Source organism: Momordica charantia (assembly GCF_013281855.1).
Source record: "Momordica charantia cultivar OHB3-1 chromosome 11 unlocalized genomic scaffold, Mcharantia_2.0 BLBB01000011.1, whole genome shotgun sequence".
Lineage (NCBI taxonomy): Eukaryota > Viridiplantae > Streptophyta > Magnoliopsida > Cucurbitales > Cucurbitaceae > Momordica > Momordica charantia.
In genome coordinates this window covers 2,906,056-2,919,633 of record NW_028275159.1, presented here as the reverse complement: position 1 = coordinate 2,919,633, position 13,578 = coordinate 2,906,056, and the positions used below count along the sequence as shown (strand labels likewise).

Here is a 13,578-nt window from a genome sequence, read left to right as displayed (position 1 = left end):
CTGTTTCTAATTTTTCAACTTCATATTGAATCGTACAAAGTTTATAAGAGACAAGGTGGTTGCTTTTCATTTGAGGTAAAAATTTTATTCTCTCTCATTTGATTGCCAATTTTGTTTCTTATTTTCCATTTTCTAAAATTAAATTTGTAAACATCATTTTTGTCTGTTTCGTGCCATTTTTCACGTGCTTTCTGGATATGTTTTAAAAATTTAAGGTAAATTTTGAAAACTAAATAAAATAGTTCTCAAAAACTTGATTTTTATTTTTTAAATTTGGCTAAAGATTTGTGTTTTTAGAGAGGTAATAACATACTACAGAACAAACAAGCATAATTTCAAACATATAAACAATAAACAAAAAACGAAAGAGTACTTTTTTATATTTATTTATTTATTTATTTATTAGTCTCGTTATTATCAAATTATCTATTTTAGCATATAAAAAATCAAGTTTCTTATTTCGTATCCACTTTTCTATCTTTAGTTATGATCTATTGAATACGTGTTTATGCACCACGTTAATATATTAGTGCACATACTAAAAGACATGATATGAATTTGTTGGAAACGAAATAAAGGCAAGAAAATTCATTATTGTAAATTTATATACCCTTTGAAAAGATTAAAAGACTAAAAGTAGAATAAATTAAAAAAAACTTAAAGACCAATTTTAAAGATGAAAATAGAATTTAAACGCATATCGGGATCGGGCCAACCGCTTCCAAAACGAGAAGATATTAAGAGAGGATTTCTAGAAGGCTTAAATAGAGAAGAAAGCGACGGCTTCGAGAAACGAAATTGCGTAGGGAGAGAAGGACCGAATTAAGGGGGTCGGTAAAGGATTGGACCGGCGGTCCGGCCGTCCCCATCGCCCACGCAAACGAAAACAACTCACCAAATACTAATAATAATAATTTAATGCTTTTAAGTACTCTTCTGATTTCATCTCCCATTTATTTAGTTTATATATTTTCAAAACTTTAATTTTTTCGTCGGGGTCTTTTTAGATTTTGTTTATTTCAATTCATATATTTTTAAAAGGGATATTTTAATTTATTTATTTTTATTTTTTTTATTAAAATTTCAACACTGACACTTTACTCACTAATTTTTTATATGAAAAGATTTCTATTAAACATGAGATTTGTGTTAAAATTTTACAAATACAGATCCATCCATAGTCATTTTTTAAAGGTACGAGATCAAAATAGACGTTTTGAAAGTATATATGACAAAAATAAACCCTTCCTCAATATTATCTATTGCTTTGCTCCACGGCTCCCTGTCGTTCGAGTCACTTGCTATAATATCTTGCTTCTCGAGTGGTGTGGTTGAGTCTAATTTGACCTATGTTTCTTAGTGCACGCGTAAAGGCATGATTAGTAAACTATTTCTCGTTGTACCAAAATAGAGATCTAATTAAAATAACCTATACCACAACAGATTTGACACGTGAAAAAGATAGAGCCCGACTATAGAACTAAAATGAATCAAACGTGGACCATAACAGTATTTAGACCAAATTTAATAAAACTAAACAAATCTCCCAACCTAAGCACCTAACCTTCACCGTTAAAATTCTCCACACGTCGCCTTCCCTGTTTTTAAAGTCTCCTTTTTCCCCCTTTGACACGCCACCCAACTCTAATAATTTTCACCCTCATAATTATTATTATTATTTTTTTAAGTGCAACTAATTTTCCACACATCTTTCAAGTTACAATTTCCTCCTCTATATCATACTTTTTTCCACCAAACTTCGTTTTCATACCATCTTTAAAAAGTTGTGGATATTGCAACGTGAATGTTGCTTTCCCTTTGTTTAGATGTTTTTCAAAAGTTTGGCTTTATATCAAATTAGGACTTTTGTTAAGCTTCAAAAGCCAACGTTCATTCAAAATCATTTAATAAAATTTTAAGAGGGAAGAGACGAGTTATCGCGTAAAGATCAATCTATTCACGTTACGGAGTGTCTATTTTGAAAATGCAATCTTGAAGAGATAATGTTTGCCTACTATTCTACCTTACCATTTTTGGTCAATATCCTATAAATGACTAGATGAAATACAACCTATCAAATTAAGCTTTTAGGGTTAATCATGTTTAAAGTACGGAATACTAAGACTTGTTTAGACTTTTTGTCTATTGAGGTCAGTTAGGGTTTCTTACGATATGTTTTAGTCATTTTTATCCGTTAATATCTTAGGGCTAGTTTAGGAAGCCTAATTTTCTTGTTGATGGATTTCACGTTGAGTTTGAATGAAACTGCCCTTACTTGCAATGCTTGATATAAGTGGTACGTTGGAACATTCAAATTAAATTTGATCAATTTTTCTTGTGGAATATGGTCTAAATATTGTGTAGAGGAACTAATTCTTCTTACCTCTTTGATCTTTGATATGATCAACGAGATGACATTTCTCTAGCTATTTTTTTGGATGTGCTAAATCCATGTATGTTTTTTTTTTTTATATAATTTGACCCGCCGGTAGAGATTCTCCTTAGTCCTTAGATAAAAAGCTTCTTATTTGCATTTTGCCACAGTTTCCATTGCAACAATTTCGGCACGACTTCGATTCTAAATTGTTTACTCGGTATTGCTCCTCAAAATTAACATAACTTCCAATATAGTCGTGCAATCATAGGAGTGGAATGTAACGAAAGAACATGCTAAAAACAAATATTAGGAAAACAAAACTTTTAAATCTACCTATTCTTTGAAAACTAGATCCCTTTTTAAAAGGAGATTAAAAACTTTTTAAATGGATTAATTAATTAAAAAAGTTAATATGATTAATAATACAATTAATTATTAAAAAACGTTACCCTAATTAACTACAACTGAAATAAAACATCATTTTTCTTTCTTTCTTTGTCATTCCCAATATACATTTCTTTAATTTTGGTTAATTGTGCGACTGTATTGTGACCATTTAGTTTTCTTTGATGGGATTTTAATGGAGTTTTTAGGATAATTTGAAACTAATGTCGAAAATATGTACAGGTTTTTTAGTTTAATGGTAATTTAATTAACATATTATTGAAGAAGTTTGATGTTGAAATCCCTACTCCCTACTTAATATTGATTGTCACTTGTTTATGACTTATTTTAATTACTATATTTTTTTCTTGTATTTATTGAATAATGTAGCACGTGAATATGTTTATGGGAATAATAGGGAAATAATAGTAATGACCAAAATGTATGTATGTATATATAGAGAGAAAAAAAAATAAATATACACACCTCCTTAAAGTTTACGTAAAGATTTTTGAAGTTTAAGGATAAAAGAGTAAGATTTAAACTAAAAATTAAGTGTATATCATAACCTATCTGCATAAATTTTTGGGTTGAGTAAAAATTTAACAGAAATAATTAAGTGCATAAACATAATCAACAAATTAAGTGTTAAAAAAATATTTATACGAGATATTTAATTGGTTGAATTAGAAGTTAATAAACTATATAATAAAAGTACTTTTGAATGGGTCTTTGAAATTGAGTAATTTATATAATGTAATATGTAAAGTTTTGTGTCGTTGTCTCGTAGAAATTTAATTAAGATTTGGGTTACTTAATGCACGATGAAATTACTTGACTTGAAAACGTGCATTTATAAATACTTTCTTTACATACAACCTTACTTCATCCTTAATTTCTTTTAGTTAAATAATAGAGTATTCTATTGGTCAATAAATTGGTTTTTTTTTCCCTAAAATATTTTAACATTAACAAGATTTTGATTGGTAAATTTATAAATGGACTGAGAACCAAAAAAAAAAAAAGATTAAATATGGATGGTGGTCAGAGAGTTGTTCAAATTTGAACGAAATATTAAATGTTACACGTAGATAATTAACCTACTATGATGACATAATTAAATTATAAACTTAACCATCAACCATATATTAACTTTTATAAATAAATTAAAAATTCATTAATACATTACAACTAGAAATGACCCTGTTTCTAGTTATTGTTGACGAGCAACAAAATAGATTTTAAACAAAAACAAGTTTACAATCAGTTTTTATTTATCAGCGAATAATTAATTATTTAAAAAAATTTAAAAAATATATTATTATCATTAAATTTTAAGGGATGAGAGAGATAGGAATAAACCGAGGGTTTTTCCAATTTTATTATATAAAAAAAACATGCTATCAATATCAGTGAGTGGACAATAATTTTAAAATTATTTTCTTTCTATTATTATGCTTATATTGCCTATTTAGCTTCTCTAGTAAAGCTCTTGAATTTTGGCCAAATTTAAAAAACCAAAATTATTTATTTATTTTTTTTTTGACAAGGCTGAAAACACCAAAAGTAAAAAAATTAAATTTAACTTCTTTTTTCAGTTTCACCTATTTAATTTAACCATTCTTAAATTTCCGTAATTAGGAAATAGGAACCGAAAATGTCAATTCGAGAGGTCATGGGATTATGATTAAAGCTCAGTCCATATGAAGCCCGCCTGCTGCTTCTGTTGGGCCTAAAGCCCATTTTCTTCTTATATATCTCTGGGCCAGGCCCCAGTTTTCTTTTATTTGGGCCAGACCCCAAATTAAAATTTTAGGGTTTTTATATATCAACTATTTAGGGGTTTCCCCCCTTCTTTTCCTAATAATATCAATTCGGCAAATAAAATATAGTATTGTAAATATACTTTTCCATGGGTAAAATATATAAATGGCTAACCTGCATTTTACATTAAAAATGGCACAAATAAACTAAGCAATATAATAAGCTAGTATTATAACCCTTTACACAGCATATTTAATATTTAATATCGATTAAAAAAACTCTAATTTGTAACGCATGTAATTAGTCAATCAGAATATATTTCAACAAATTAAAGTACCTACCTTCAACTAGAAGGTCGGGAGTTCGAATCCTCAACCCAACCTATTTCACTAAAAAGTGGATTTATAGCCCAATTCATCATAATAAAAATAATCGATCTATTGATAGATTAAACGGTTCAAATTTATGATTAAATAACTCGCACAATACCAAAAAATGGTCAACCGCATTGTAAACTTTATGTATAATAATTTTGTCACAGGCATGTGAGAGAAAAAAATTAATTGAAATAATTTTAGTCAAACATTATTATTTGAATATTGTTACTATTATTCACCAACATTTCAAGAATATCATGATTATGTTATTTTTTTTATTGACCATACCAATCATGATGATGGCATTTTCCTTTCCACAATTCAAAATAACTTTTTATAAGTCTTTTTAGGATTCTTTAATATGTATTTAAACTTTAGAAAATTCTTAATAAATTTTGTGTTTAATAATCTAAAGAATTTTAAATTTTGTGTTTAATATGTTCCAGACCTATTTGATAATTTTTTAAGTTCGCACATATCGACACTAAATTAAAAGGTAAAAGTTAACACATAATTCAATTTTGTTTCTGATAATTATATAAAAAAAATGTCAAATAGATTAAATAGATTGAAGAATTATTAGACACCAAATCAAAAGTAAAATAACTTATTAGACACCCAAATTAAATTCGTTAATCTACATGATACAGTACTAATTTATTTTTTAGGTATAAGGGAAAAAAAAACACACGACGAACGGCAGAACAAACGATCCTAATTCATTAATCATAGCAATTTCTATCGGACCATCTTCTAACCGTACACAGTACTTTCAAAGTTGATTAACTAAACTTTTAATTTAACGCTTAGTAAATATAGATCTTTTTGTGGAGATTTTTTCTTTGTTTTTGTAAAACACAATATTTGTTGTAAAATATAAATAAAAATTAAAAACATATTATATGCTAAATCATTCACTATGCAATCCAAATATTTATCCCAACAAAAAGATACGAACTAAACATCCCCATTATTTTTCAAACAAAATATTTAACCAAATTGAATAAATAATTTAGAATCAAAAAGTTTCCGTTGCGTTTTATTTATTTTATATAAAGTTGGAATTGAGATTCAAAACTATTTTAAAACTGCCAATGACTTTTAACCCTATGAACTAGACTCAGCTCAACTTCACCGAGGAAGATAATTCGAAAAAAACGAAACATCCAATGAATTTAAAATTAGGGGACAAAATTATTTTTTACTCCCAAACTTGGAAACTTGTATCAATTTTTATGTAAAAGATTGAACTCGTGTACTTATCTAGTATTGCAATCTTTATCATTTATTCAATTTATGCGTTTACTCACTAATTTAAATAAAATTAACCTTGGCACATAATTTAATACACGAATTAATCATTAAATAATTTTGCAAGAACTTATAAATTTTAATTAAAAAATATATAGTGTTGTTTTTGTCTTAAATTTATTAATTTCATATCGAATATATGTTTCATAATTTATTTTTTCCATACGAGAATACTTTTTTCAATAAATTTCAAACATAAAAATTACGAAATTGAACCATACTTAAAGTACAATTTGATAAAACTGAAAATTTATGACAAAAATTGACCACCCAAGTATAAGTTCATGTTAAATCTTATATGTTACTTTGGAAATTAATATCAGATATTCTTAAAAGTAATTTAACCAAACTGTAAAACTAAATTAAACTAAGTTCAAATTATATAATTTTGTTTAGTTGATTAAACCACTGTATGAGTCACTTGACGTGGGTTTAGAGCTGTGATGGTATAAAATCAAAGGTTAAATTAGGATAATACTCATATTCTTTTAAAAAAATAATAATAACATGTAGGGGTGGAGGTTCGAACTATCAACCTCATGGCTGAATATATATATTTTAATCAGCTGAGCTACGTTATGGTTGGTTGAACAAACATTCGTTAAATATGTTGAATGGAAAGTTGACGTGACGACAAAATCTAATATGATGCAATAATTAACATCTCAATTTTATCTAAAAATTCTTATTTATCCATTGTCAGGAGAGTTTACTTCCCCATTGTATACCTAAATTTGTGCTGATCCCCTTTTAAAAACGACATCATCTTCCACATCTTATCTCTTTTCATACTTAATCAAGACAAGTTTCTACGCGTTGGTTACCGATTCATTTTAGATTATATAATATCAAACTTTCCATTTAAAATATCAAACAGTTCAAAAGCAAAATATATTTTGAAAATGTCTATAAAAAAACGAAAATAATATTGGATAGTGATATTTTTTAAACAAATCACAAAATTGAGAGATATATTATATATATATTTTATAATTTAGTCCCAATCAAATTGAGAGCTGAAACTAACTAAAATTTGTTACTAAGAAAAAGCTTCAATAAAAAAAATGGAGCTTTTGGCTTTTGGGACACAGCAAAAAGACAGGGCAGCTGAGTCCACAGTCGTCGGTCCACGGTCGTCGGTCCACGGTCCACACCACAGCCACATCAGTCATAGAGAGAGAAAGCCGTCACACAGAGCTCACAGACCAGAGAGAGAGAGAGCAAAAAAGAAAAAAAGAGAACTTTTTTCTTTTGTTTTTTGTTTTGTATTTTCCCAAGAACAAACCAACCTTGCAGTAAGAATTTTTTATATCCAGAAACACATATTTTTGATTCTAATCAGACCCTGTCTTTTTCCCTCTTTGACCGAGGAGGAAACAAAGAGAAAAATTTGAGAGAACGGCAAATTTTGGTTCGCAGCTTTCGGCGCTTTCTCTCTCCTTCCCCCCCCCCCCCCTTCCTGATTTAGCCGACACGTACATTTTTCTCTCTCTCTCGCGCAAATTTTCCCAATTTCTGCTCTTAATTATACTCTTTTCGTACACTTATCTTTTCCCATAAAACAACCCAATTTCCTTTTTATTCCATTCAATCAATTTAATGCGATTCTTGATTAAACCCCCCCACCCACTGCTGCGAATCCGCCAAATCTAGGCGCACCCATTTTCCCTCCTTCCGATTCCGCCCACCCTTTGCCTCGCTACTCTTCTTCCACTCAACCCCTTTTCAAGCCTTCTTCTAGATCCTTCTTTTTCTCTTCCTCTGTGAAGTGGGTTGTCAATGTTGCTGTCTCGAGGAGATTCTCTGAGTTGATCCAACAGTTTTAGGTCTTTGGTACGGAATTTCCCACTTTAGTTTTTATGGGGTTTGATTGGATTGCATTTTATGTTGCTGCACTGTGTGCTTTTTGTGAACTGTTTCTTTGAATTCTGTGTAGAGGAAATTGGAGTTTGAGTCAAGTTTGAGGGTGGTCGTTGGAAATGGGTATTGGTTTTGTTTCTGCATGCTTAAAATGGGGGTTTTAATGTGTAGGCTGGCTCTGGAGATTGCAATATGAGTGAACATTTTCCAAGGCTGATGCTGATGAATCTTTGCGAGTGTCACTAGTGTTCTGCCGTTTTCTATGCTGTCTCATTTGAGTAAAAATATGGGCTTACTGTGCAGCAGAAATCGCCATTACAATGAACAAGATTCTGAGGAGAATGCGCAGGTTAATATTTGCTTTATCAAAATGCACTGTTCTTTGCTTGTGCTGATAATGCTAGTTGAATAAAATTGTATTTTTGGTAGTTTGGGGTTACGGATTGGTTTGTGAAACAATTGTTGGACCTCAAGTTTGATATGATCGGAGTTTCGTGCTTTTCCAGGCTGCGGAAATAGAACGGCGGATAGAGCAGGAAACAGAGGCTGAAAAACATATACAGAAACTTCTTCTGCTTGGTAGGTATATTTTAAGATATATAGCCTCACTGGCCTTGTGAGCTTAGGTTTGTATAACCCATATTTGGTTAGTTGGTTTAGGATTTATAAAAGTGTATTATAAAGGTTGAGTTTCATAAGTCTAGGTTCATATCTTTACGGGGTTAATAAACTCGTAACCCAGGATAAGTAAACTAACATACCAACTATAGGCTCAGCTTCTTAACCTTGGGGTTATACAAGCCTAAACTGTGAGCTAAACACCATTGGTAAGTTGACATTCAATCGTTTCCACAACCGACATGGAAAGGATTGTACGTTCTGTTTATCGGCTGAATTTTATTTATTAGTGAACATTCAAACTTTTCTTTAGATTTGGCTGTTTAGTTTTATTTTGGGCTGTTATTAGGTTATATCTTTCATTGTGATAGGACCTATCACGTTGCTGATTCTGTATATTTGCTTGAGTGTTAATTGACTACTGGATTTTTTCTTTTCTTTATTTCATTTGACAATGCAAATAAGCTGAGATTTCCCTAATTATTTAGGTGCCGGAGAGTCTGGAAAATCCACCATTTTTAAGCAGGCACGCCCTTCTATTATTCACCTTCGTTATCCGAAATGCCGTAATGAAGTCAATACTAATATTTTCTTGATTGTTTGCTCTATTTTTGCAGATTAAATTGTTGTTCCAAACTGGTTTTGATGAGGCAGAGCTAAAGAGCTATATTCCAGTCATTCATGCAAATGTGTATCAGACTATAAAAGTATGCAATATTTGAAAGGGTGTGTTGGTTATTTCCCTTTCTGCATGATTTGAAGGACAAATGATTTTGTCCAAAAATTTAAAACGTAATCTATCAATCTCTTGATTAGAGGCATGTTGATCTTGTAATTTTTTTGAGTGCTTGAGAACTTCAAATCACGAAATACTAATCTTTTGATGCGAGGCGTGTTCATCTTGTATGTTTAGTTGATTCAGGAGTAGTAGCCTCTTATCGAACTCCACTTGTCAGGTATTACATGACGGTTCAAAGGAGCTTGCTCAAAATGATAAAGAGTTCTCGAAGTATGTTTTATGCAGTGAAAATAAGGTATGAGTTCAACGCCTAATTGGTTTTTATGTGGCTTGAGTTTTATCTTCTCAATTTATGTTAACTACCAGTGGTTGGAAAAAAGAATTGGTCTAGTTGGCTTCTAGTTCATGAATCAGAAATAGTTAGGGAACTGATTTATACTGTAACAGAAGTGCATTTACCATTTATCTGAAATATAAAAATAATAAATATTAGGGAAAAGATCAATTTTACCCTTATACTTAGATTAGTAGGTCAATTTTAACTTTAAACTTTAACTTCTTCATACCAAATCCTAAACTTGAATGTGTGGTGTAATTAGTACAAATATCTTCTTGAAATCAAAATAAGAAATTATCCAAGAACCAACAAATAAACCACATGAACAGGAAGCTCGATTAACAAGATACTCAAAATGTAGTCATAAAAATTTCTAAATCCAACCATGAAAATATCTGAACTTGGTCAAATCAAGTAGGTAAAACGACCTTACTTAAACAGGGTCTGTTCTCTAGGCTGTACAATTGTGTCCGTGAGTTCTAAGTCAAATCAAGCAGGTAAAAAAGGCACTGCCCACAAACTTAGGGAAAAAAATACCCAAACCCCATCCAACAAATTGGGATAAATATTCACGAAAACAGTATTATTCCGCCGGAAAAACACATATGGCTAGCCACTAATAGAAAAAGTGAAAACTTAAATGAGGGGTTTAATTTAATGCTGGAAGTTTTTAAGTTAAAGCTGACTCACAAAGCTAAATATAAGGTAAAAGTGGAACTTGTTCTCAAATATTATTTTCTGCGTAGTTGTATACTTGGATGAACATATACTGAATTTATTGTACCTGTATGTTATTTTGCACCAGGAAATTGGGGAGAAATTATCAGATATCGGAGGTAGATTGGATTACCCACGTCTAACTAGGGAGCGTGCGGAGGATATAGAGGCTCTTTGGAAAGATGGTGCGATTCAGGTAGCATTTTTTAAATGAAATCAATCGTGATGCTTCTTATTTTGTGTAAGCTTTTTATCTTCTTGACTTTGTCCCAGATGAAGCGTGCTAAATATTCTTAATTCTCTTTGCAGGAAACGTATGCTCGCGGTAACGAACTCCAGGTTCCGGATTGTGCGCATTATTTCATGGAAAATTTGCAAAGATTATCTGATGCAAATTACATTCCAACTAAGGTATTCAATTCAGTGGCATCTATAGCTTAAATGGTTAGAAAATTCTCTCAAACAAGCTCATATTTGGTTAATTCATTTTATGAGCTGAATTTTCTGAAATTACCAACTTTACAGATTTTGTTATCCATTACATAATGAGTAGTTTCCTTCTTGACAAAAGTTGTTTCTAATAGCAATTCTATGGATGAGATTATTTTATTTTAATATAATTAAAAAAAATACAATTAGTCTCTATGTTTGAGTATCCTCTTTCACTCAAGTTAGTAATGAAATTGAGTCATTTGTGTTTGATCGCAGGAGGACGTGCTCTACGCAAGAGTTCGTACAACTGGTGTCGTTGAAATCCAGTTTAGGTAAATCTCTTGTTAAACGGCCCTTTTCGACGTGTTTCTAGTAACAAATAAATCATTTTTATTTGGACATACAAATTTTTTAGTAAAACCACAGTAGATTTATGTATCGTAAGATGGTTAAACTCACCTTACAGCTTAATTTTATTAATTCACATATAAGATCAGAATCAGAAGATTAGAATCAACCCACAAAGCCTTCGTTTTGAAATATATATATATATATATATATATATATATATATATTTTTTTTTTTTTTTTTTTTCTTTTTTTATAATGTTTCACTTTGTTCTTAATCATTAAATTCTGGCATTGGAAATAATTACGGAATTGGTTTGATTTTGGCAGTCCCGTCGGTGAAAATAAGAAGAGTGGCGAAGTGTATAGACTCTTTGATGTTGGTGGACAGAGAAACGAGAGGAGAAAATGGATTCATCTTTTTGAAGGCGTTACAGCAGTAATATTTTGTGCTGCCATTAGTGAGTAAGACCATTGCTCTTTTAACCCACTTATGATTCTGTGGTAGACTTGATGCATGTAGAAGGTAACATAGAAACCTAGACATTGGATTCTGAAAATCTATGCCCCTCTCAATCCTCGTCGATGTTTACGAAGTAATGACCGGGTGGTTGGGATGCTCCTGAAAGCTGATGGGATGGCAATTAGGAACTGTGGAATAAAGTTTTGTGAATAAGGCTTTTACTACCTGCTTTCTCTTGTTTTCTTTTCACTTGTTTTCTTTTGGAGTGGGTGGGGGGACTAGGTTGGAGAGTAGCTCTTGGAAGGTAGTGATTCAAGTTGAGAGTCCAAATGAAATGAAGATATATTTTTTAAAATGTGAAATTATAGAGGAAAAGTAGATCATAGCTGGTGATCTAACAACAACCCATGTGGAGATCGTCGAGATGAGACTTGTGGCCCATTGTCTTTTTTTGTTTGGATAATCGATTAACCGGGCTATCGGGGGGCTCCATGCGTATTATGCTCATTGGGTCAACCCATTAATCTTTGGAGAGGTATTGCCCACCCGAATGCCAATCTTGAGAGACAACAAAGATTTTAAATTATTAAGTTAGATATGATCTCTCGTCTATTCCCCTTGGAAGAATACGTCTTACATTACAGTTCACTGTATTACCGTAAGGTTTGTCGGATTCAAATGTGTTAACTGATAACTGTTTCAGGTATGATCAAACCCTTTTCGAGGATGAACAGAAAAACCGAATGATGGAGACCAAGGAACTCTTTGAGTGGGTTCTGAGACAAGAGTGTTTTGAGGTTTTCTTTTCTGCATTGTTCATATATACCTGGTCGATCGTATTTAAGGATTATTTGTTTCACAAGATAACGATTTCTCTGGTTCGATTTTGGGTGCAGAAAACGTCGTTCATGCTTTTTCTCAACAAGTTCGACATATTCGAGAAAAAGGTTCTAAAAGTAAGTGTTGATGGAGAGTATTACAACACTCTTGGATAGGTCCCCCGTGAAATATTAACATGAATTAGCTTCTTATGATAGGTCCCTCTCAGTGTGTGTGAATGGTTCAAAGATTATCAGCCGGTTTCGAGTGGAAAACAAGAGATCGAGCACGCCTATGAGTACGTATCTACTACTCCCTTATTCTTGCAACTACGACCCCATCATCCCTCGCCCCAATTTTACTTAAACCGAGCCCTTTCTCGCACTGATGACTCGTATATTTGTGCCACTCTGAGCTGGCTTTACTGGTTTGGTTCTTGATAGTTTTCTCATGGCACCCTTGGATTGACACATACATCTATGCATGCAGGTTTGTGAAGAAGAAATTCGAGGAGTTGTATTTTCAGAGCACGGCACCGGATCGGGTAGACCGGGTGTTTAAGGTATACAGAACAACCGCGCTCGACCAGAAGCTTGTAAAGAAGACATTCAAGCTTGTAGATGAAACTTTGAGGCGGCGAAATCTCTTCGAGGCCGGGTTATTGTGACCTTATAAACAGCTTCCTCACAGAAAAGAAAAGAAAAAAAAAAGAAAAGAAAAGGAAAATGAATGGTTTGCTTGTGTTTGGTGAACAAATTTATATTGGATTTTCATTAAAGTGATTTAAGGTTGAAGCTGAAGAAGGAAGTTGGAAGTCTGATTCATTGATTTAAAACATTTCGTGTCAAATTAAATTTTGCCTATTTTATCAAAGTTGAAATCTTTTTAACTATATGTAATTTGATATTCCAAATTATTGTGAAATTACATAAGCTTCAACAGGCTTTTATTCTCTCTTTTTTTTTTTAAGTTGAGAATTAAGTTTTATTAGAAAAAATAAAAATTTTAAAAACCCAATAATCTATATTGTGGA

At 31.5% G+C, this 13,578-nt stretch overlaps 1 protein-coding gene across 1 annotated transcript; it reads left to right on the top strand.

Annotated features, from left to right (window-relative positions):
• The first annotated feature begins 7,682 nt into the window (after positions 1–7,682).
• Positions 7,683–13,498, top strand: LOC111009792 (G protein alpha subunit 1). Its single transcript, XM_022283006.2, has 14 exons — positions 7,683–8,046; positions 8,245–8,422; positions 8,580–8,652; positions 9,180–9,217; positions 9,309–9,398; positions 9,648–9,725; positions 10,573–10,680; positions 10,794–10,895; positions 11,193–11,248; positions 11,594–11,728; positions 12,430–12,523; positions 12,623–12,682; positions 12,764–12,843; positions 13,035–13,498. The coding sequence occupies exons 2-14, from the start codon at positions 8,336–8,338 to the stop codon at positions 13,210–13,212; spliced, it is 1,179 nt and encodes a 392-aa protein (XP_022138698.1). The 5' UTR covers positions 7,683–8,046; positions 8,245–8,335; the 3' UTR covers positions 13,213–13,498.
• Positions 13,499–13,578: the final 80 nt, after the last annotated feature.

Excerpts from the sequence above, each read along its gene's own strand:
- LOC111009792 (XM_022283006.2), top strand. The coding sequence starts at position 8,336 with ATGCTGTCTCATTTGAGTAAAAATATGGGCTTACTGTGCAGCAGAAAT. Across the intron at positions 9,399-9,647 it reads ATGTGTATCAGACTATAAAA|GTATTACATGACGGTTCAAA; the intron begins GTATGCAATATT and ends TCCACTTGTCAG. Across the intron at positions 12,844-13,034 it reads GAGATCGAGCACGCCTATGA|GTTTGTGAAGAAGAAATTCG; the intron begins GTACGTATCTAC and ends CTATGCATGCAG.